The sequence below is a fragment of the Candida margitis genome (assembly GCF_024628925.1).
Source record: "Candida margitis strain CBS 14175 chromosome Unknown scaffold27, whole genome shotgun sequence".
Taxonomy (NCBI): domain Eukaryota; kingdom Fungi; phylum Ascomycota; class Pichiomycetes; order Serinales; family Debaryomycetaceae; genus Lodderomyces; species Lodderomyces margitis.
The window spans coordinates 81,350-105,485 of record NW_026261742.1 but is presented as its reverse complement, the minus strand read 5'-3'; the positions used below and the strand labels follow the sequence as shown (position 1 = coordinate 105,485).

Here is a 24,136-nt window from a genome sequence, read left to right as displayed (position 1 = left end):
TATTTCTAACTAGGAGAAAGTTAAATAATGAAAAGATGACAAAACGGTAGCATTGGTTTGATTCCTTTCCTTCTGCCTATCTGTCTGTGTCTTTTCTTTTTTCTGTTTTTGTGGAGATTCCTGAAAATGATATCGGATAAAGCTTTAACCGCAAAGACAAAGAAAACAATGAGATCCTCCTCTTTTTTGTCACTTTTGATTTATCAAAGAGTTTACAAGAAAAAAGCATAGACCCCCAACACAATTGATACAGCTTGGTTGGGTGCGTCATATATATATATATATCGACTTACTACTGTTTGTAAAACAAGAAAAGACTTCACAGTTATTTAGGTATACTACAAAACTTGTAATCTTGTAAATCAATCCATTTGTAGGAGTTGATGGTCATGAATTCAAAGTACGACTGCCTCTTTTCAAATTTATGATAACTTTAAAAGGAGAACAGCGTACTGTAATATACCCATAGCACGAGTCTGTTGTAACTAACAATTCCCTATTCAAAATGGTGACAGCGTAGTCATACGTTTCAAACGTCAAACCATTTTCATTAATCTGTGGAAAAATAAATATCCGGGACGTATCTTTTTTTTCACTTTTATGAGAAGGCGGGGTGTCAAACTGACAGATATGGCTTAGCATTCCACTTTGCACCTCGGCCCCTATCTTTGGCAAAAGAAACCTTTTCAACTTCCGAAATAACTCTTGAATACTAATAACTGTACTTTAGACTATATAAAAATTAAATAAATGTTTTCTCTAACTTAGTTTTATTCATTCTATAGTGCCATACTACGTCTCCTCCCCTCCAGTAGCAAACATATTCCTTCAATAATTGCCAACCTTTTATGCCTCTCATCTAATGAAAAAGGCCAAAGATTAACCTTAAGTCTAGTTTGCACAACTTCTAATGTTGAAATACTTCATTCAACACTTCTTCCTCTTCGGCCAAATGCTTAGCCTTAGTACCAGCAGCAATCGATGCACTTGGATCTCTACCAGCATATCTCATCTTCAAATCTCCATACTTGTCGGTCTTTTCAAGCATAACACCAACTCTTGGTTCAGCAAATGCCCAACCACCCATATTCAATGGCTCTTCTTGGGCCCATACTAAATCTTCAATGTTTGGATATGAGTTGAATGCATCACGCAATTGAGCAAATGGGAATGGATTCAATTCTTCAATCTTGATAAATGCAGTTGAGTTATCCTTGGTTTGTTCTCTTCTCTTGTGCATAGCAGCGTGAATTTGTCCCGTACACAATACAAGTCTCTTGACTTCTGACTTGTCGCCCAAAACGTCTTCAATGATCCATTGGAATCCAGACTCGCCAGTGAAATCCGATAAATTGGATCTGGCTAATGGATGACGCAATAATGACTTGGAAAAGAATAAAATCAATGGCTTTCTAAATTGTCTATGCATTTGACGACGCAACAAGTGGAAGACATTTGCTGGTGTAGTTGGGTATGCAACTTGCATGTTACAGTCTTGATGTTGACGTTCTAACTTCTCTGGCGATGGGAAGTAACGAGGATCTTCGTTACATAATTGCAAATATCTTTCAATTCTACCAGAAGAATGTTCTGGACCTTGACCATCGTAACCATGAGGTAACGACAAAACAACACCAGATCTTTGCATCCATTTCGATTCAGCACCAGAAACGAATTGATCAATAATGACTTGAGCAGTGTTGGCAAAATCACCAAATTGTGCTTCCCATTCAACAAGGGCATCAGGCGAGGTCAATGAATAACCGTATTCAAAACCCAAGACACCATATTCGGACAAGGATGAGTTAGATATACTAAACACTCCTTGATCTTCACTTAAATGAGATAATGGAGTCCAAGTCTTTTCTGATTTTTGATCGTGCAAGACGGCATGTCTTTGTGAAAAAGTACCTCTTTCAACATCTTGACCAGAAACTCTGACGTGGTATCCTTCCAAGGCCAACGAACCATAAGCCAATGCTTCACCAGTAGAGTAGTCGATACCTTCACCAGTTTCAACAGCCTTCTTCCTCTGATTCAAGATACGTTTCAAGTTTCTATGAATTTCAAATCCTTCAGGAGCTTCAGAAATGGCATTACCAATCTTTTTCAAAGTATCTTCGTCAACACCAGTTGGGAAGTGAGGTAAAACTTCTGTAGCCAACTCCCTTGGTGACTTAAAGTTTTCCCATGGAGTGGTTAACCATTCTCTTGAAGTTGGTTGATAGTCCTTAGCTTTCGAGAATGATTCTTCCAACAAGTTCCATACCCATTTCTTGTGTTCATCAATATCTTCGGTAGTAAAGGTACCTTCATCAACCAACTGTTTAGTGTAGATGTCAATAACTGACTTCTTCTTGGCAATTTGTTGATACATAAGAGGTTGAGTGAATGATGGCTGGTCAGTTTCATTGTGACCGTGCTTTCTGTAACCAACAAGATCAATGATACAGTCAGTGTGGTATGTAGCTCTCCACTCAGCTGCCAAGTTGAATACAAAAGTACATGCTTCAACATCATCGGCATTCACATGGAAGATTGGGGCATTGATACTCTTGGCAATATCAGATGGGTATAAGGTAGATCTAGCAAATCTTGGATCAGTAGTAAAACCGATTTGGTTATTGACAATGATATGAATAGTACCACCAGTTGAGTAAGCTGGCAAGTTGGCAAATCCCATGGTTTCGTAAACAACACCTTGAGCAGCAAATGCAGCATCACCATGCAACAAGATTGACATTGCTTTTTTAAACTCACCAACATCATTCTTGTATTGTTGGATAGCACGGGTTTTACCAAGAACCACACCATCTTCAGATTCCAAGTGCGATGGGTTAGCCACCAACGACAAGTTAACGTGTTTACCAGATGTGGTTGGTCTCTGGTAGTTCATACCCAAATGGTACTTGACATCACCCGAACCTTCATCGAATTCTCTTGATCCGGTAAATTCGGAAAAGATAGATTCATTTGGCTTACGAACAACGTTTGACAACATGTTCAATCTACCTCTATGTGGCATACCAATAACAATATCTTCAATTCCTTCTTCAACAGAGGTATCAATCATGGCCTTCATTGCAGGCACAACTGATTCAGCACCTTCTAAACCGAATCTCTTGTCATTGGGGAATTTGGTCGACAAGAATGTTTCAAATGAAGTAGCCCAAATCAAACGATCCAAAATTTGTCTCTTTTGATCTTGCGAGTACTTGAATGGTTGGGGAATCTCAATTCTTTCTCTCAACCAATCACATTGTTCCTTGGAAGGAATGTGGACATATTCAACACCATATGAGGAACAGTACAATTCTTCACATGTTTTGATGATTTCTCTTAAAGTCATGGACTTTCTACCACCAACAGCAAATCTTGGCAAGATACCAGGTCCCAATGTAATCTCTTTATCTAAATCCTTCTCAGAAAATTGATAATACTCCAAAGTCAATTCTTTTGGAACCTTGGCATGACTACCAAATGTAATTCCTAATGGGTCAATTTGTGCCTTTTGATGTCCTCTAACTTGATAGGCTCTAACCAACAATTGAACCTTCAAGTGAACAACAACATCGTCATTAATGCTTGCGTTTGAATGCTGTGGATAGATACCAGCAGCACCACCAGACACGGTTGGAACTAGCGTAGGTGGAGCTTGGAAAGCCTTTGATGGTGAAACGCCATCTTTTTCGATGTTGGTGAAATAAGCATTCCAGGATGGATGCACACTAGCTGGATCTTGTCTCCATTGTTGATACATTTCGTCGACATAGTTTGCGTCATTGCCTTGTAAGAAAGTGTCAGTGGCTGTAGCAAAACATCTTGCTTGGATCTTGGCAAAATTATACCTCAATGTAGGAACATTGCTTCTAAGGATTTGTGTACGTGGCGGAATAGCACGTTTTAAAGCTCTAAGCATGGTTGATGATTTCTAAAAAACGTGTATAGATTGATCTTTATGCGAAGATGAATATATAAATACTGGTAGGTTTGGGTTAATTCGTTACAACACACCTGTCCTTCGTTTATTCTAATATTTTCTCTCCTATTTAAAATCTTTGAACGGTTTCAAAAAAGGACCAATCGATGGTTATATTTTTTTTTCTTTCTATTTTTGCTATTTAAAATGGGACAACGAAATTTCAGTGGAGAAAGTAAAAAAAAAATTATTATTACATTTATTATTACACTTATTATTTGTTAAGTGTGTGTAGATGGGCAAAAAAAATTTGTAACCGAATCAAACACAATCACGTTTTACTCCGGGATGGCAGGTAAATTCACCACTTTAAATACAACTTTTACAAAACAAAAAGGATATCTACCTCAGAATTGTCTATATCGCTTGTGCTCGTCTATTTACCTATCATTCATAGCGTTGTACTGTGGTTAGATTGTGTGTGTGTAGTCCCTCTTCCCCCTACTCACTGGCTTTTCGGAACTAATTTGACTCGGAGGAGAAAAAAACAAAAAAATGTCTTGATGAAGCAAAATACACTAAATTGAAACTCCGTGATCACCGGGTATATAATATGTCTGGTCTCGGACTTTGAAGGATTTACAACTGACAGGTTGAGGTACATTCCGCTTAATGATTAGAAGGTCATGACTATAAGTAAGACTCAGGGGTAAGGGTGGTTAAGCATGTATGACCTACTCTTTTGTAATTACACTTCCCGGAGTAGGGTGCCAACCGTGCTTTGTTTACTAAATCTTCTCCAAGGTTGTATTGTTGCACGTTTTTTCTTTTCCGAGGGTATACTGTTTTTTTTTTTGACGAATTTGGATGCAAAATTGTTTCCAAGTGCAAGACTAAGCTTTATGACAGCTGAAGTTGTACATAAACACACAAAAAGGGGGACGTCAATTCGATTTAAAGTTTCAATAAATCGTACTAGGGGAGCCCACAGGATCCTGTTTTACAAGCTTTAGAGATTAGGGATTGACAGGAGAGAAAGCGGCGCATAAGAGCAGCTATTGAATAAACATATTTTCTATGTGTTTATTCAACCTGCAAAATACTCACGTGTATAGCAAAATAATACAATCAAGCACTTGAGTCAACACAGTTACATCCACCACAGAGAAAGGAGTTGCCTCTATGGCATTGATTTCACTTTTTTTTAAAGTCTACTTCAACCACTTACAACTGCAATATCCCCATTTTTCTCACTATATACAACAAACCCTATCAATCAAATAAACTCCTTTGCTTTTCTTCTGAAAGCGTTACAGTCTCTCAACCATTGTCTATAGTCTTTCAAAGAGTAAATCCTTTCTCCATAATAATCTGGGATAGGGTTTGAGAAACTTTGACTTGAAGGATCAGGCCTTTTGATCTTCAACTTTGACAAAAATTGACTATTTCTGATTTCAAATGCTTTCAATTTTGATCTGTTTAATGTTTTAAACACAACTTGTCCCACGATTGGTCCTAGCAAATATCCAAGAAGTCCACCAGCAATAACACCACCTCCCATAACCATAAGTGGATCAAACCCGAACAATGGCTTTTCAAGATCAATTTCAATGTTTCCCAAATAGGTTAGAGTCAACATTGCTCCCCCAAAACCTGTAAAGACTCCACTGACGGCATTGATTCTATTATTTTGCTTCTTCAATTGGAAGTATTCTACCCATGACAATCCATTCGTGGTTGCTGAAGTGGAGTTGAATCTAACTCTTGGTATGCTTCTAGTAAATGCTCTTCTATAAAGTCCTAGGGTGAACATATCTTTATGGAGTTTGTTTAAAGAAGATGTGGTGTGTGAATGAATAATTAAAAGGCTTTAGCCACTCTGTCTGAATTTGGCAAATCATTTCATCATTTTTTTTTCCATTTTTTCTCTCGCTCTCTGTCTGCTTCTCCTTTGTCGGACCAATGCTGCCACGACAAATAATCTTTGCAGAGTCTACGTTGCAGTGAGGAACTGTAGCGACAATTGAAACATCGCTACTCTGGAGTATGTAAAACAAACAATAAGTAAGTAAGTAAGCGGTGAATTGAACTATTCTTTCAAGGGTAATATACCACATCAAAAATCTTTGCAACCTTTACGTTATGCACCTTGCCATAGAATCAGGCAAACACCTTTTGAGACCCTCTTCATTTCTTCAAATAACGTACAGTTAGGTCGTATCCTAGTGATTGGTTTCGATTCTACTAACTACTCAATGTTTGATGATTGAAACTGCACTTGGTTGCAAACATTTTCTATGGGGGGGGGGTCGTGTAATATCCACTAATTGTATCTATGCGACTGAAAACATAAGAGGAAAAAAAAATTCCTTAGAGTTGAAGTTTTGTTGTTGTTCTCTTCACAAACAAAAGTAATCAGATTGACAGAAAGACTGTTGAAAGAAAAACTTAACCAGTTTAGGTATTATTTCCATCAATCAGTCAAAAAAATTATCAGTAGTATCCAACTACAAAATATATAGGAAATTGAAAGTGGTCCTATTACGCAGGAGCCATTGATAGAAGTAATAGTTTCCATTTCCTAAATTTGACATTGAATATTGGGACAATCAGTCTTTGGAAATCAATATACATTCATCAATAGTTGAAAAAAAATCAAATTCACAGCCAGAGAGGATCTACTATCTGTTGGTAAAGGATTTTACACAGAAACACCCTATAGTCATCATTTGAAGTAAAAGGAAAAAGAACAATGGATAAAGGCGTTACTACAGCCGGTGTTAACAGAAATGGCGACTACCAACATAACGCCCCATCTCAAGGGGAACCAGATATAATTGAAACTGAAGTAAACAGATACCAGATCCCCAAGTCCAAGGAAGACTTGAATAGCATTTTGACACTGTACTACAAATTATTGGTTGGTACTAAAGAATGGAATGGGGACTATTTGAAGGGTGATGTTGAAGGACAGCCAGATGATCCATATGGCCCCGAAAAGGCTGAAATAGAATCTATTTTATCCAAAATTGATAAACAACAAAAACGATTTGAAGACGAGGAGTCAGAGTTTATGAATGAGTTACTGAATATCGAGTTGAACCAACAAGGGGAACTAGACTTGGAGTTATTAGGCAAACAAGTGGCTGGATTTTCGTTATTGTCAAGGGACTATGACCTTCCCGAGAGTTTACAACGACAGTTTGTCAAGGACGTTCCACGCAAAGAAACCCAGTCTTTTGTCGACAAGGCTGTTGCCGAACTAACAAATATAAGTGTGGATTTCGAAACCAGAGCGAAAGAATCGGGAATCGAGGCAAAGTCACCGTTGACGGCCCCAGACCCAAAGCATGCACCATTAGGTAATCTTTACGTTGAAAAGATAATAACAACTAAAATCGCGCAAAGATTGAAGGAACTCGAAAATCTTCCAGCCAACATTGGTACATTTGATGGTGACACACTCGATGATGTAAAAATCAAAGCTTTGATAGAGTTGAAAGGGCTTCGATTGTTGAATAAGCAGAAACAGCTCAAGCATGCCATTATTTCTCATGAATCTCAACAGGTCAAGTATGTCCATCCTCATCTCAAAAACCTTCCAATCTGCTTGCTGGAAAAGAGGTCATTTAGTCTAAGGTCTAAGATTGAGCAGCAAAACCCCCAATTATTAGCAGTACAGTTGGAGCAATTGAAGAAAGAGGAAGCCAAGGAGTTGAAACGGCAATTACATATTGCCAAAGTTGACCAGATTCTAGAGAGCTCTCTTGAAAAGAGTAATGAAAAATTGGTTGTTAGCAACTATAGAAGTTACCATTTGCCAAAGCAGATTAACAACTTCCATCAGATAACTGAAAAGGAAGAGAGCAAGAAACTTGAAAAGAATGCCAAACTGAGATTACAAGCTTTGAAAGCCAACGATGAGGAAGCTTACCTCAAGTTGTTGGATGAAACAAAGGACCACAGAATTACACATCTTTTGAAGCAAACCAACCAGTTCTTAGACTCATTAACCGAGCAAGTGCGAGCCCAACAAGATGAAGCAGACGGGAATTTGGGAACACCAAGAAGCGCTAGTCCAGAAGTTATGGCAACTACCGCTGCGATAACTGAAGATGGTTCAGGCGGTGTACTTGTTAATAGTAAAGATGAATTGCGTGAAAAGACGGATTATTATGAAGTTGCTCATAAAGTTAAGGAAAAAATTGTCGAACAGCCTACCATATTAGTTGGTGGTAAGCTAAAAGAATACCAGATTAAAGGGTTGGAGTGGATGGTTTCGCTTTACAATAATCACCTTAATGGTATTTTGGCCGATGAGATGGGTTTGGGCAAAACAATCCAATCGATATCTTTGATAACCTATCTTATTGAAAAGAAACACGAGTCTAAGTTCTTGGTTATTGTACCACTTTCAACAATAACAAATTGGACATTGGAATTTGAGAAATGGGCTCCATCAGTTAAAATTATCGTTTACAAGGGTTCACAGCAACAACGAAGGTCGTTGCAATCAGACGTAAGGTATGGGAATTTCCAAGTAATGCTTACAACTTATGAATATGTTATACGTGAACGTCCGTTGCTCGCTAAATTCCATTACTCCCATATGATTATTGATGAAGGGCATAGGATGAAGAATGCAAACTCCAAGCTTTCTCAAACGTTAAGACAGTATTATAAGACGAAGAACAGATTAATTTTGACTGGTACGCCATTGCAAAACAATTTACCCGAATTATGGGCATTGCTAAACTTTGTGTTGCCCAAAATTTTCAACTCGGTCAAGTCCTTTGATGAGTGGTTCAACACCCCATTTGCAAACACTGGAGCCCAGGAAAAGATTGAGTTGACGGAAGAAGAGTCATTGTTGGTTATTCGAAGATTGCACAAAGTTTTAAGACCATTCCTTTTGAGAAGATTAAAGAAGGATGTTGAAAAGGATTTGCCCGATAAGGTTGAAAAAGTGTTGAAGTGTAACTTATCGGGATTGCAATATGTTCTCTACCAACAAATGTTGAAACACAATGCATTGTTTGTGGGGGCTGAAGTAGGAGGTGCCAAGAGCGGTATCAAAGGTTTGAACAACAAGATTATGCAATTGAGAAAAATTTGTAACCATCCATTTGTGTTTGAGGAAGTGGAAACAGTATTAGATTCGCTGAAATTGACCAACGACTTAATTTGGCGAACAAGTGGTAAATTCGAATTATTGGATCGTATCTTGCCCAAGTTTAAAAAGAGTGGGCATCGTGTTTTAATGTTTTTCCAAATGACGCAGATCATGGATATCATGGAGGATTTTCTTCGATTCAGAGACTTGAAATATTTGAGATTAGATGGTTCTACCAAGGCTGATGAGCGTCAAGATATGTTGAAGGTGTTTAATGCACCAGATTCCGATTATTTCTGCTTTCTTTTGTCAACACGTGCTGGTGGTTTGGGCTTGAACTTGCAAACTGCTGATACTGTGGTCATTTTCGATACTGATTGGAATCCTCACCAGGATTTACAGGCCCAGGATCGTGCCCATAGAATAGGTCAAAAGAATGAGGTCCGTATTTTGAGATTGATCACCAATGATTCAGTTGAGGAAGTGATTTTGGAAAGAGCACATCAGAAATTGGATATTGACGGTAAGGTTATTCAAGCAGGTAAGTTTGACAACAAGTCCACTGCTGAAGAGCAAGAGGAGTTTTTGAAACGTTTGCTAGAAGCAGATGCAACTGGCGGTGACAATGACGAAAACGATTCGCTTGATGATGAGGAGTTGAATGAAATTTTGGCAAGATCAGAGCAAGAAAGGGAATTGTTTACGAAATTAGATGAAGAGAGAAAACAGCATGATCAATATGGTCAACATAGGTTGATTGAAAAGGATGAGTTGCCAAAGATCTTTACCGAAGACATTTCCCATCATTTTGAGAAAAACACTGAGGAACTTGGTCGGATGAGAGAAAAGAAAAGAGTCATGTACGATGATGGATTGAGTGAAGCCCAGTGGTTGAAGGCGATGGATGATGATAATGATAGTGTTGAGGATGCCATCAAGCGCCGTATGTCTCGCATCAATGCAAGAAAAAGAAACAAGGCAAGCAGAGAAGGACTTTTGGTTGAGGATATAAATGATGATGAAGTCGGTGAGGAGGACGATGAAGATTTTGAAGCTGTCGCCCAGCCAAGGAAGAGACAACGTCGTTCAAAAACTCCGGTTGCCAGCTCCACCAAGGATGAACAAGACAAATCCGAAGGTTCAGAATTTGAGGGCGATGTTACGAACGAGGTTGCAACCAATGGAAGCGGTGCATCTGACGACTTAGAAGCACAGTGTCTTGCCGTCTTGGATGAAATTATGGAGTTAACCGATGAGTCGGATGGCCATAAACTAAGTGAATTGTTTGTGAAATTGCCGTCAAGGAAATTGTACCCCGATTACTATTCCGTCATAAAGTATCCAATTTCCCTCAATCAAATGAGAAAGAAGATCCAAAATGAAGTATATGGTTCATTTGATGAATTCGTTGTCGATGTAAAACAAATGTGCTTGAATGCAAAGACATTCAACCAAGAAGGGTCTTTTGTGCACGCTGACGCTATAGTGATAGAGGACTTGATAGATTCAAAAGTGAATCGTGGGTGAGTAGCACTGTAAAGAGTCTTTATATTTAATCATATAATCTTTCAATTCAATCTATTATCAGATTACGGAGTATGCGTCCAAGCAGGTTCCAGATCTTTACACTGTTCTTTCATCTTCGAATATGGTCTACCAAACTTACGCACTTGTTTCCTTTTTCCTCTTTTGTGTGCCGCGCAGTATAATCCAATCAAATTATTTTTAAATTTGATTACCTGTCTTTGGGTGCTTATATGCAGGTATATAACTGCGAAAACTCCCACAACCAGTTTTCTTTTCTCTTCTGTTCTTTATTCTTTGGTTTTTGTGAAATCACGTTGTTGGTTAGACTGCCAGCTGGTCAAGATCACAGAAGGAAGGTTCTTTGAAAGGGAGGCGGAAAATGGAGTTGACGAGTTGTTGACCTGCAGTGTTGCTCGTCTAGTTCTATATTTGACTTTCCTCCTTCCACTAAGATAGCTATCTAACGGGAGATGTTGACGTGTCACTTGCTGCTATATGAACACCCATTGAACAGTCAAGCCATTTGCCAAACAAGTGGCGTGTTCTTCTTCCACAGTACGTCTTTTGTTCTCCACTGCACGTTTTTATGTGCAAATAGAACAATATGGAAGGTTTTAACGTCAATTTTAGATAACCCATTTTTGAGAACAATAAGAGTCGCCATACTTACACTAAAACAAAAAAAAGCAAGAAGCAAAAAAGGAATCCACACAATGAAACACATTACATAATCGTCTTGCCTTGCATTTGGCCCTTTCTATGTTGTATCTCTTCGACAGTCTCTTTTTTTATATAATTAGGCTAAGTTTTCCCACATTCGACTTTTGTCCCGCGAAGAAGAACTTTTATCCATATACCAAGTTTACTACCAAAGAAGAAGAAAATCATGACTTCAGTTGCTTCGTCTGCGGGTAAGTTCCTTCGCTTAAAACCTCTCAAGATAAGGTTTCCATACAAACCACTTCTTGGACTAACCGGTAATGTCTATTTTTCAATTGCTGTGTTTTGTTTTAACATCTTGAGAATGCCTGTACTAACCGATTAATTAAAGTGAATAATAACAATAGCAATGTCACTGATGCCAAGAGGCACAAGAGTTCCTCGACTGCAAATGCGGCCTTTGGCGCCGGTGCAGGATTGAACATAAAGACAGCAGAGATCCCTGAAGGCAAGACAGTTGAAGATTACCAACGTGTTTACAACGAGATTGCCACCAAGATTTCTGAACATTTGGACTATGATCACGGCGATGGGTATTTCGGACAATTGGTTAGAAATGCGTGGCACGCGTCGGGAACATATGCCGTTGCTGACAACTCGGGTGGATCGTATTACGGATCTATGATCTTTGAACCAGAAGAGTTTGATTTCCAAAACAAAGGTACATCAATTGCTAGAAGTTTCTTGACATCGATTCACGTACAGAACCCATGGATTTCAAGAGGTGATTTGTGGACATTAGGTGGAGTTGCTGGTGTGCAAGAGTGTAATGGCCCCAAGATCAAATGGAGACCAGGGAGAGTTGACGACAACACTGGTACAAAAGCAGCACCATCAGGTAGAATACCCGACGGTGAAGGAGATGCTAGATATGTTAGAGACTTTTTCTCAAGAATGGGGTTCAACGATAGGGAAACTGTAGCCTTGATTGGTGCTCATGTGTTGGGAAGATGCCACACACACGTCTCCGGGTATGATGGTCCATGGGGTGACGATTCAAATAACTTTACTAATGACTTCTATGAAAGATTGGTGGGCAAATGGCATCTCAAAAATTGGGATGGAAGAAAGCAGTACGAAGATGACGACACAAACTTGTACATGATGTTGCCATCGGATATGGCCTTGAAGGAGGACAGCAATTTCTACAAATATGTCCAAGAATATGCAAAGGATGTTGATTTGTGGTTTAAGGATTTTGCTGATGCGTACTCAAAGTTGTTGGAGAAAGGAATAGAGTTCCCTGAAGATAACAAGCCAATAGAGTTTAAGACATTGCATGAGCAGACAGTGCCAAGCTAGTGTGTACAGGAAGGAGTGTATTTATCTTATAAAAAATAGAATTTAGTGATTTTGCAAAGCTGTTGATGTATTTTGCAGCTGGTTTTGGTTATTAGGGTTGTAGACCTATTATAAAAATGTCGCTACCAGTTTTGTGTTTTGTCGCTCTGCACAAAAACATTTTTGCAAAATTGGTCTTGGTAGCTCTTTACCGGAACAAGGTAAAGTCTCAAAACCTTTTTTCAAAAAATTTTCAGTTGTTTTTCCACCTTCTCTTCTTTTTCTTAGTATCCATCACCAACACAATGAAGTACATCCAAACTGATCAAATCTTAGATGTCCCAGAAGGTGTCACAGTTGACATTAAGGCTAGAATTGTCAAAGTTACCGGTCCAAGAGGTGAATTGACCAAGGACTTGAAACATATTGACGTTACTTTCAACAAGATCTCCAACAGAGCCATCAAGATCACTGTCCACAATGGTGACAGAAAACATGTTGCTGCATTGAGAACTGTCAAGTCATTGGTTGCTAACTTGATCACTGGTGTCACCAAGGGTTACAAGTACAAGATGAGATTTGTCTATGCGCATTTCCCAATCAATGTCAACATTGTTGAACAAGATGGTGCTAAATTTGTTGAAATCAGAAACTTCTTGGGTGAAAAGAGAGTCAGAAACATCAAGATTCAAGAAGGTGTTACCATGGAATTGTCATCCACCCAAAAGGATGAATTGGTTGTTACCGGTAACTCATTGGAAGCTGTCTCACAAAACTGTGCTGATATCCAACAAATCTGTCGTGTCAGAAACAAGGATATCCGTAAGTTCTTGGATGGTATCTATGTTTCCGAAAGAGGTACCATTGTTGAAGATATCTAAACTTAGCTAAACACATTTTACAGGTTTGAGAGATTCACAAAGACACGCCGCCACCATTTTTTGTATCATTAATGATTGTTTTGTATAGCGCATTTATTTGCTTCATGGGTTTTATTTGTTAGAGTTTGTTTTTAACAGGGTTCAAAATTAATTACTGGTACACCACCAACACAATAGATCAACAACTGGTCATCGTGGATCGTTACAGAGCTTAATGAAATAAAGAGCCACTTACGATCACACACTTTGCTTCTCTATTTCTCATGCGTTTCAATCTCTTTGCTTCTTTTTTCGTTTCTTTGTTCTTTGACCTAGTCAGATAGTTCAAAATGAATTGTGCATTGGGTTAATGACGATTTGGATTGGATCATCTGTCTTTGGAAATTGAATTTTGGCATGTTTCGTAAATGACCAAAGAGAGGGATAGCTGACACAATACCGAAATTTTTCAATGTTTTTTTTTTTTTTGACAATTTTTCATGATAGATTTGATCATCCACTGAACATGACTATCAAAGTGGCATTCTTAGGTCCCGAAGGTACCTACACTCATCAAGTATGTTTAATGTCAGGCTAATATAGAGCTGCAATTGACTAACTCTTTGTACTTAGGCTGTTTTACAGCAATTTGGCACTAATGAGATTGAAATATCCCCACAAGCATCGATTGGAGAATGCTTTCAAGCAATCAACTCTCATCTGGTTGACTTTGCTGTTGTTCCCTTTGAAAACTCGACTAATGGGCAAGTTGTCTTCACTTATGACTTACTTCGAGATTGGTTTCTCAAAGGAGAGCCAAAGTGCAACTTCAAAATCGTTGGTGAACAATTTGTATCTATACATCATAATTTATTAAGTAATGGGTCTTTAGAGGATATTGAAACCGTATATTCTCATCCACAAGTGTGGACCCAAGTTGGAGGATATATATCTACATTGCCTAGTGGCATTACCAAGATCGATGTCGGCTCAACTTCGAAAGCAGCTGAATTGGTCAGCCAAGATAAGACAAACAAATCAGCTGCCATTTCGTCACTTATGAGCTCAAAGCTATATAACTTACCCATTCTCAAAGCAAATATAGAGGATAATGTGAGCAATACTACTCGGTTCTTGATCTTGGGGTATACTGAACCGCCAGTAGATGAAACGAATCACAAGAATCATCAAAAAGTCACATCGATAATGTTTACACTTCCACATACTGACCCGGGTGCACTATGTGACGTACTTGTACAATTTAAAGAAAACGGAATTAATTTATCATCAATCAGTTCGCGACCTGCCAACTTACAACTTTGGCAGTATGCATTTTTTGTCGAAACAGTGGGTAAAATAACCACCGACGTTCTCAAGAGCATTCAAAAGTCATGTCGTGATGTTGCAATACTAGGCGAATTTAATCGAAACTGGAGGTATAACAAAACAACAATGAATTAAAGAAACAGACACTAGTATACATTAAAAAAAATTAACAAAACCCTGTATATAAATTCACACATAACTCTACTTCCCAAATTTTTGATATACCCACTCGGTATTATCCAACGGACATGCATTTCTGGTTTTTAGCCATCTCTTTATGCAATGTAAATGAAAGGCATGATTACACATTCCCCAAGCAGCAATACATTCTTCGCCGCCATTTGCCAATGAGTTGGGTTGGCATTCAATGCATGGTTCCATCAAATGATTCCTGCAGATGGCACAATTTTCAATCTGTATATCTAAATAATGAAGTTAGTAAAGCCGTCCTTAGCCAAATCCGCGGTAATAGTTAGTACATACCCCATGACCAGAAGGCAACGGCCGTCCATTTCTTTACCTCAAACTTGGGTTTGCTTGTTTTTGTCACTTCAGTGGTTGATTCAGAATCTGGTTTAAAATTGTTAGTATCGTATTCATCAACTATCCTTTGGCCTAAGCACATACCATCTATATCCATTCGGTCCTCTTCTGCCATCGTTGCTGTTGTTGTATATGTATTTGTATTGTGTGTCCTTTTTAGAAAAGATCAGAATTGAGATTTATAATTGAAAGGCGAGGGTAAACTATAAAGGTTTTTTACGTGTCGCTGATTTTTGAGTGTCGCGTGTGAACATATTCTGACATTTTTATTTTACTGCCTGGCCGTTCATCAAACTAAAGAGAGCTCAATCCAGCAGCACTTAATCCAAGTAGCTTCTACTGAAGAAAAAAAAAGCTCATTTCGTCAATCAACTCCAACAATGTCAGCTTCAAACAGCGAGGACCTAATATCATCCTTGTATCCCCCGCCACCACCATTTGTGAAATTTTTCACTGCCGAAAACTTGGATAAATTAGAGGAAACTCGCAAAGCAAACTCAAGTAAAGTAAAAGAAGGTGATAACAATGACACCGAGGAGGATCTACAAGGGGAACTCAAATTCTTGGTACCTCCAAAGATGCCATCAGGATCTCAGTATAGAGGTTACGGAAATATATGGTCATTCAAGGACAAACTACCGAATTTAAAAGATACTCAATGGGAGCAGCTTTATGACGATGCCAATTTGACATCAGAGACAAAGATTAGTGAATTGCACAAGATTATGGACTCGTTGTTGCTTAATTTTATTGAGTTGATTAGTATTTTAAGTGTTGATCCTCAACAATTTGAACCAAAAGTGAAGGACATGAGTTTGTTGTTGATAAATTTCAATCATTTGTTAAATACCTACAGACCACACCAAAGTAGAGAGAGTTTGATAATGATGTTGAAGAGACAAATACAGGCGAAAAGGGCTGAAATTGAAAACATTGAATCTGTGTGCAAAAACGTAAAATCTAAAATAATGAGCATAGCTGAAGACGACGTTGATATGAATGAGAACGAAAGTGATGAAAAGGTGGTGAGTGATTACGATGGAAATGTAGAGAAAGATAAAATAGTGAATCAACTTCTACAAAATGTATAATCTTTAAAATATGGGGGCGTACCTTTAAAACAAGTCCAACAAATCGTTATTTACTCCTTTGTTCTCCTTTGTAGGCGTCGAACTAACATGCAAATTCTCAACGCCATTGACAATGGAGTTAGTATTGTGCTGTGGAGCAGAATTGAATAGTTCAAGGATATCATTATTGGTTGAACTTGTTTGTTGTTGGCTTCTGTTGGATGTAGGGGTAAATAAATCGTTTAATTCACTGAGAAGGTCGCCTACGCCACTCTCTTTATTGTCTCCACTAGAACCAGAGAAGCCATTTTCTTCCTCATCATCGTCAAAATTCAAAAGATCCTCGTTACGTGAATTGTCAATGATTTCTTGCTTGGCCAAATTTTTCAAATCCTCGACATTGTCCTCGCTAGACCCAATAGGAACTCTTGAGTATGCAGATGGATCAATAAAAGTCTTGGCCGGTTTGTGGTAAACGGAACTAAGGGTCGATAACTCCTTGAGCAATTGTTCCAACAAATGAGGACTAAAAGTAGGAATGGTGGATTCAATCGGTGGTAATTTGGCCAATATTATCTTCTTTTGCAATGAGTCGCTAGTAGATGACGACAATAATCTCCAATAGATATATGCTTTGTCCCGTACATCGGCATTCTCACATTCCTTAGTGGCGAGTTCTAAGATCTGTTGAAGCAAAGACGAATACTTCTTGTTGCCTGGGATCACAGCGTTGATTTTAACCACTGTAGTCAAAATGTTCAATTGCAAGAGGGTTTCACTTTCCAAGAAACCGTTTATCAAAGACTCGAGTTTTTCATGCAAGTTTGAAAAGTACTTTGGGTATTCACCCAAAATCCACACATAATCAGCCAACGCCTCAGGCTTGTCCAATTCGGCTGTGTGGTTTGAAATGATCGGTATAATTAAAGATGCAAGATCACTCTTGCCTGGATACCTTCTTAGTATGTTGGTCAATACTATGGCTGATTCATTAACTATTAAATCACCACCTCTTTGATCGATTATATCGTTCAAAAGGTTCACTGCTTTAACCACTGATTCACTCAATTGAATAGCGACAGCGCCAATTGATTTGATTGCTTTTGTCACCAAAGCCGGTTCAAACTCCATAGCATATTCTCTCAACTCCCCCAATAACAAATCAGAGTTGCTTTCATTTGCCAATCTGATCATAATATCTAACTTTTCTAACTTCAAATACAAAGGATCTGAGTACTTGATAAAAAATACTCTCAACTCTTTGGACAATATGGAGGGGTATTTTTCCAAAATTATTCTGATATTTTTCAATCCCACGTATTGGGCTTCGGGTATAGATGAGCTAACCAATGAGACTAAAGGAGCCGATAGTTTTTTCAAAATTGATTGTCTCTGGGCTGTGACAGGTATGGTCTCAACGTGACAGAGGATTGCTTTAATTGAGCTCAAGACTACCGACGGATTGGCATGCTGTAATTGTGGTATAACTCTTTCAATTATGTGGTTCGCTTCCTCCAACTTGCCATGTGTGTTGTATTCGGTTAGCGTCGTCAAAATAGTAATTCTACCCCATTCTGTGCACTCATTCAAGCACAACAACAAATTTCTAATCACTTCGCCATTGATTTCCAAGACCTTCAAGGTTGGATCTTCGTTCATGTCTCTTATCTCGTACAATGCATTGATCGAGTTGGCAACAACCATGGGGTTGGAATCCTTAAGTAGGTTTTGCAAGTCGTCCAAGAATCCCAACTCAACGCAGACACTAGGGTTTAAATCAAACAACTTTGCCACGCAAATGGCAGCGGTCTTTCTAACATAGGGATTTTCGTCTTTCAAAGTTCTGGTCAATGGTATCTCCATGTAATCAACCATTTTTGCAACCCTTACACAACCCATTGTCCTAATAGCTAAAGCTCTAATTAACGGATTTGGATCTTCCGTATCTTGCACGAATGTATTGACAGCTAAGATGCACAACTCGGGGTTGGTCTTGGCATAATTCATTAGATACAAGTACACCAACTTCTTTTGTTCCAAGTCGTACGTGGCAATGTTCTTCAAAACGTCAGGAAACAATGCAGACACATCCTTGCCTACTGTCATTGCTTGGATCACTCGTTGAATGGCATCCTTACGTTCGTGCTTGTACTGCGACACTAATCCATTCCGAAGTTCAAATGTTTCTCCCTTCTTTGGACCCAGCAAGAACTTTCTTAAACGGCGTTCAACAACACTATTAAGTTTGATTAAATTTTTATTGATTGTTTTCTTGTTGATATTCATATTTGGTTCACTGATGGGGCAAAGTTAATTGCGACGTGTTGTAGCGTACTTCTAGTACTCTGGTTTAATTTCGTAAAATGTGAGAAGCCAGAAAAAGTCAGAAGGTTTAGAGACTCTCCAACAGGTGAAACTTGTGTCAAGGATGTTATCAAAGATCAGAAATCTGTGGATTTGGTCTGCTAAGTGTGTTTTGTCCAGCCAGTGAATGAAGAAAAAAAATCCGCCCTGGCTTTGACAACAACAACAAAGAAAATCAAAACAACATTTCAAAAGATGCGACACTTTTATTAATTGTCGCGTCACTGCCTCATGTGAATACGAACAAGTAAAGAACCGCCTCTATTAAGGACATATATATGGTGCAACGTGAAAAGCATTTATCAAACTTAGAAGAAAGAGCTCGTTTTTAACTCATTTTTGACAAACTTTTGATTTTTTCAATATTGCAGTACTGAACTCTCGTTTAGCTACTAATTTGATTAATTTGCATCTAATTTGAACAAATATTCTTTACAAAAAATAGTACTCTAATAATCTTTTTGAAATTTAATGCCTTACACTCTGGGTACTTGATTGAAATTCCTCTTCAATGATAGATATAGTTTCCCTACTCGCTTTCAAATCAGGCATCTGTTCTTACAGTCTACAACTCAAACAGAAGCAGAAGTCTTCCATGATTAGCACAGTATTGTCTAAATCCCTTCATGAGAGAGAAACTCGTAATAATGGACTAGCTGCCTGCAGCTATTGAACCATATTTAGGTGTTAGGACTATATGCAGGAATCATCATGCGATTCAGCGACAGCGACAGAGAGCAGAAAAAAATTGTATCACCAAAAATTGAACCAATGAAAAAATGTATTATTGTGAACTAAGAGGGAATATCCAAAACTGAATTACCAAGATATATTCAACCACCAAAGATGTATGTATTATCAATTGAATCAAAGCTGAAGCATATAATATCATTGTACTAACGCTCATGCAGGAACCCACAAAGAATTATTGAACTTCAAAAGAGATATCAAACTACTCCAAAACCATTGCACTTGAGAGGATCTAGATCAGCATTGTTGGTTTACCCATTCTATGCACTTTTTGCTGTCAGTACTGCCATCCCATTGTTTTACGCTGGAAGAGCTATTTGTGGTATTAAAGAGAAGAACTAATGATTGAATCAGGTTGGTGCTTTTTTACCTATACAAGAAAACATATGAAATGCGTGATGAGTAGTGTTATGGAACTCACCATAAGAGTTTAGTTTAATAAACGATATTGACTTGCCTTGATTTTGTTTTGAAATATTATGGGCCATATTGCTTCTGTTCAAAGGAGGTTTTTGAGAGGTGGATGAGAGCTCTACCAACAAAAAGTGTCCAGCAGTAGCTTTGTAGATCAAACTAAACTATCTACTGTTGAAGACGGTTTAGAACTGGAAAGTTACGCCTCCCACGAATGTCGCAATGCAACTGTAGAAGTTTCTCTGGACAAGCAGTCACTTGAACTACAAGAATATTACGATCACAGGGTTTACTCGTTAAATTCACCTTTCCTTTTACATCGGTGCTACATTGTACGTTTGAGCACACACTTCTAAAATCGATTTCTAATGTACTATTGACAAAAACTACCAACATATTGACACGCTCGTAAACTGAGTTCCTATCAAGCCTTCTCCACCACCGGTTACCAATTGCTGTCAGATACTTGCTCATCATCATAATCGTTATAATGGCCATATGAGTCGTCTTCATAATCATTTTGGTCATCATTGTCGTTGTCGTTATCGTCATCAACATCATCATCGTCATCGTCATCGTCAACATCATACTCATCATAGTACTCTTCAGGACCCGAGTTATCTATATTGACAGCATCATTGTCACCATAATGGTCGCCGTCAGCATCATCATCATCATCATCATCGTATTCATTTTCATGGCCCTCATGTAGACTACGGAATTCGTCACCTTCTTCGTCTTCGCTAATACCGTGCTGAAATTCGGCTAGTGCATCAATCAACTCCGCATCGTTTTCCTCATCATCGGCATCGAGATCTATTATGACATTCCCTCCAGGGCCTCCCCCGTAGTGCATATGCTGCGGGCTGTCATCGTCAGAATCGCTATAGATTCGAGGGTTGTACTCGAATTCGCTGTCAGTATCACTTATATATATCACATGCAGTCTTGGGTTGTTTCCTGACATCCAATTGCGAAACGCATGGGTTCCATCTTCTGATGACAAATTTTCTTCCGAAGGTGAAGCATTCTGTTGTACATCGCTGTCCTCTTGTCTGTTATCATGCATTTCCCCAAGAATCTCCTCAGCAGTCCGCGAGTCAATAAAACTGTCATCGGAGTCATACTGGTCCTCCTCTTGTGGCACGTCTTGATAGAATTCATCCTCATCCTCATCCTCATCATCGTCATCAGCACTTCGTATTAAATCAGCGTTTCTAAATCTGGAGCCGCAGTGCAAACATACCGTGCCATGAGCTTCCCAAAGACAGTTTCCGCACCTTGGTACTCCATCCGAATTGTCTATTAATGTTAGGGAATACCCACAAAAGAGTTCACCAAACACTCTCTTCTTCTTAGCATGCGATTCGTAGTTCGAGATAGCCTCCTTCTTACGCAGCACGAATGAATCCACATTAGGATCCAATTTGGCATCAATTATAAGTTCGGTCAAGTTCTTTGAAATCTCATTTAGCTTCATATTCAATGCGGGCTTTGTTTGAATTTCGTGCCGACATGTGGGGCAATTGATCTTATTTTTGAACCATTGATGTAGACATTCATAGCAAAACGAGTGGCCGCATTCTGTCGTCATTGGGGCCAACATAACCTCTGAACATATTGAACATTCCAAGCTGTTTGTAATTTTTGATAATAAGTTTGATGTTAGTGCTGAGTCCTATTTTATGTTAGTACACATTCATCAAAACCGATCAAGTCATTTCAAACTGAAAGTGCAATACATACAACTTTGTCCCATGCAATTTCCAGAGCATGATCTCCCATATTTATATTGTATATTCCAAAGGTTAACCAGGTTTAAAGCTCTAGTGTTATCCACCTCCTCAAAGGATTGTTTTGATACATGCAGCGAGGAGTTTGTTATTTTTTTTTTGATCCTGGGCACCAGCCGCACAAGTAGAAACGTTTTTGCGTAAACGGTGGTATATTCGTTACTTATTTCCTTATTTACAAGATTCTATTTCTGGTATTATTGTTTCTCCAATCATCCAATATTCGTATTGTTTTCTCAACCAAATGAGGAACCTCTTCTTCATCTCTTTTCAAAACCTGCTTAGCGTCACCGATGAAGCCCCTCAATTTCCGTAAACATGCGTTTAAACTCTCCAATTGCTCCTTCGGCAAGGATGTTCGTGATCTCTGCATGTTTGCCAACAGGCTTTCAAGGTAAAGAGACTGCATCAACAAATAAGGACTGGGGTATATTTGAGCTAACGAGAACTTATCCAAAACTGACACCATTTGATCAAATTGTTTTCGTTTCGAGCACAACCGCATTTCCAAAATAAATTTCGTCATTTTATTTTTATCATTCAAGCTCAATGAGTCAATCAAGGCCAAAAGGTAGTCTGCCTCTTTAAGTAAGCCAAAATTCAACAACATTCTTACAAAATAGAATTTTTGACTATCATTCAAGCAGTTCTTGTTTGAGCGAAAATACCTCGATAAATCCTCTCTTGTCAAAGAAAAATGCTTCAATGATCTCAACTCTAGTGTTTTTTGATTCTTCAAATTGTATTGTCTCGTCTTTGTTAGGACGCTTTTCAAGTACAATCTATCGTCCAAATCGCCCATTCTAAATGTATCTAAAACCTCCTTGAAATCAGGCGCCAAGCCTCGTTCGAGCAAATCAGGAAATCCGTATTCGACTCTAAATCGGACCTGCTGCTTGTTATGCCTCTCGTTGCCTTTGAATTTAAGTGCCGACCATCCTTTGTACTTTCTATAGTTGAATGGTTCCACTAAATGATATGGATAAAATTGCGAGGCAACTTTGTGCAATTGAAAGTGGTGAGGATCGCCCATCCATCGATTAATAGCATCTACCATCATGGGTGAAAACCGTGAATATGAATACACGAATGTTTTGACGATAGTAGTCAAGTACTCATCCTTATAGGGTATTGACGATTTGCCTCTCTCTATGAACTTGATCAACGAGTCGAACTGGTCATTTCTCTCGTAGTATTCCATTAACAACGCAAAATACCGTGGTGGGATGTCCTGCCCTGTTTTTTCTCTGTACAATTTGATGATACGGTTGGCTCCATCCATGTTGGAAAATCTAATCAAAAACGATAACCACGAGTAACAGAACTCTTCCATTTCCTCTGTCGGAACAAGTGATTCAATTAGCGCATAATCTTCATCAGTTATCGTCTTCTTAAAAGACAAGTACTCTCTATTGATAATCTCATTTTGCAAAACGATGCTCTGAACCAAATAGTGCGATCCGTACTTTTTGTTGATCATGCGTTTAAACTCTTTAATTTCCGGCGTTGTTCCAAACTTGTAAAATTGACCAAGGATTAAACTCACCAGTTTAGGTGTCGGATCTTCGCATTTAGGTGAGTTTACCCACACTTGGTAACAATAAAATAAGTTTTCAAACAAAAAGTACCTTGGAATCAACTGCTCAACCAAAAGTTCGAATAGCCGGGAGGATAGTTTGATGGTGCTGCTGATGACTTGCTTGGAGAAGTGGACTTTGAACGTCTCCATTTCGTAGTTTACAATGAAGGAATTGAGGAAATACGCTATGGTCTTTTCATCAGGGTGGGCTATCGAGGTAAAAGCTTCCGTTATTTTATCCAATTGATTAGTATGGTAGTAGATGTAAACCATTTGAGAACCCAATTTATCCGAAACTGCTGTTGTATCCTGCACAAATTGTTGTAATAGGGGGAAAATGCGGACGATCGAATCCCAATGCGGAGGCTTTGGGTCTAAATTTCGATAAAACTCATACGGTAGAGAATCACAGATATTGTTGCCACAGGAAAATGGCGCAATTAGTTGTTCAATAACGTAACTTATTTCTTGTAAACTCATTGTATCTCTCAACTCAATGATTTTTGTATAATTACCCTCTTCGATGAGTTTATCTAGTCGTTGAATTTGTCTTTTACTCAATGAATCAAGTTCATCATGTCCCAGAATGGTTTGGTTGTGATTAAGGAGTTGTTTGACAGGGTTGAGAACCCAATTAAGGTACGATAGTGAAGATGATGTGCGCAATGTGACATGCGACTGGATTTGAAAATTGCCACTGCTCCATCGTATTCTTTCAGTGATTTTGCCAAATAGCCTTCGTCGGCTGCTATTTACCAAACAGCTTTTGATCATAGTACTAACAGGGTGTCAATATGAAATGATTCTGCCATCCAAGTAGAATCGCATGTTTTACATAGGTACACCAAAATTTTCAAAAAAAAAATAATTCATTCCA

The 24,136-nt window shown here is 38.5% G+C and overlaps 11 protein-coding genes across 11 annotated transcripts; 5 read left to right on the top strand and 6 right to left on the bottom strand. All coding sequences in view use genetic code 12, as the record gives it.

Annotated features, from left to right (window-relative positions):
* Positions 1–907: 907 nt before the first annotated feature.
* Positions 908–3,919, bottom strand: KGD1 (alpha-ketoglutarate dehydrogenase; the record flags this gene model as incomplete). Its single annotated transcript, XM_051817933.1, has 1 exon — positions 908–3,919. The coding sequence occupies one exon, from the start codon at positions 3,917–3,919 to the stop codon at positions 908–910; it is 3,012 nt and encodes a 1,003-aa protein (XP_051673830.1).
* A 1,276-nt stretch (positions 3,920–5,195) lies between these two features.
* On the bottom strand, positions 5,196–5,732 carry PAM17 (Pam17p; the record flags this gene model as incomplete). Its single annotated transcript, XM_051817932.1, has 1 exon — positions 5,196–5,732. One exon carries the CDS (start codon positions 5,730–5,732, stop codon positions 5,196–5,198), a length of 537 nt encoding a protein of 178 aa, XP_051673829.1.
* Positions 5,733–6,671: 939 nt separating this feature from the next.
* CANMA_000565 (RSC chromatin remodeling complex ATPase subunit) lies at positions 6,672–10,559 on the top strand (the record flags this gene model as incomplete). The annotated part of the gene is made up of 1 exon (XM_051817931.1): positions 6,672–10,559. One exon carries the CDS (start codon positions 6,672–6,674, stop codon positions 10,557–10,559), a length of 3,888 nt encoding a protein of 1,295 aa, XP_051673828.1.
* An 886-nt stretch (positions 10,560–11,445) lies between these two features.
* On the top strand, positions 11,446–12,581 carry CCP1 (cytochrome-c peroxidase; the record flags this gene model as incomplete). The annotated part of the gene is made up of 2 exons (XM_051817930.1): positions 11,446–11,470; positions 11,611–12,581. 2 exons carry the CDS (start codon positions 11,446–11,448, stop codon positions 12,579–12,581), a joined length of 996 nt encoding a protein of 331 aa, XP_051673827.1.
* Positions 12,582–12,865: 284 nt separating this feature from the next.
* Positions 12,866–13,441, top strand: RPL9B (60S ribosomal protein uL6; the record flags this gene model as incomplete). The annotated part of the gene is made up of 1 exon (XM_051817929.1): positions 12,866–13,441. One exon carries the CDS (start codon positions 12,866–12,868, stop codon positions 13,439–13,441), a length of 576 nt encoding a protein of 191 aa, XP_051673826.1.
* Positions 13,442–13,946: 505 nt separating this feature from the next.
* Positions 13,947–14,881, top strand: PHA2 (prephenate dehydratase; the record flags this gene model as incomplete). Its single annotated transcript, XM_051817928.1, has 2 exons — positions 13,947–13,997; positions 14,054–14,881. The coding sequence occupies 2 exons, from the start codon at positions 13,947–13,949 to the stop codon at positions 14,879–14,881; spliced, it is 879 nt and encodes a 292-aa protein (XP_051673825.1).
* Positions 14,882–14,947: 66 nt separating this feature from the next.
* Positions 14,948–15,404, bottom strand: HRT1 (SCF ubiquitin ligase complex subunit; the record flags this gene model as incomplete). The annotated part of the gene is made up of 3 exons (XM_051817927.1): positions 14,948–15,168; positions 15,230–15,316; positions 15,374–15,404. The coding sequence occupies 3 exons, from the start codon at positions 15,402–15,404 to the stop codon at positions 14,948–14,950; spliced, it is 339 nt and encodes a 112-aa protein (XP_051673824.1).
* Positions 15,405–15,669: 265 nt separating this feature from the next.
* MED7 (mediator complex subunit) lies at positions 15,670–16,380 on the top strand (the record flags this gene model as incomplete). Its single annotated transcript, XM_051817926.1, has 1 exon — positions 15,670–16,380. One exon carries the CDS (start codon positions 15,670–15,672, stop codon positions 16,378–16,380), a length of 711 nt encoding a protein of 236 aa, XP_051673823.1.
* Positions 16,381–16,404: 24 nt separating this feature from the next.
* On the bottom strand, positions 16,405–18,645 carry APL2 (Apl2p; the record flags this gene model as incomplete). Its single annotated transcript, XM_051817924.1, has 1 exon — positions 16,405–18,645. One exon carries the CDS (start codon positions 18,643–18,645, stop codon positions 16,405–16,407), a length of 2,241 nt encoding a protein of 746 aa, XP_051673822.1.
* A 1,687-nt stretch (positions 18,646–20,332) lies between these two features.
* CANMA_000558 (ubiquitin-protein ligase) lies at positions 20,333–21,672 on the bottom strand (the record flags this gene model as incomplete). The annotated part of the gene is made up of 2 exons (XM_051817923.1): positions 20,333–21,565; positions 21,634–21,672. 2 exons carry the CDS (start codon positions 21,670–21,672, stop codon positions 20,333–20,335), a joined length of 1,272 nt encoding a protein of 423 aa, XP_051673821.1.
* Positions 21,673–21,855: 183 nt separating this feature from the next.
* On the bottom strand, positions 21,856–24,033 carry CANMA_000557 (uncharacterized protein; the record flags this gene model as incomplete). The annotated part of the gene is made up of 1 exon (XM_051817922.1): positions 21,856–24,033. The coding sequence occupies one exon, from the start codon at positions 24,031–24,033 to the stop codon at positions 21,856–21,858; it is 2,178 nt and encodes a 725-aa protein (XP_051673820.1).
* Between the last annotated feature and the right edge of the window lie 103 nt (positions 24,034–24,136).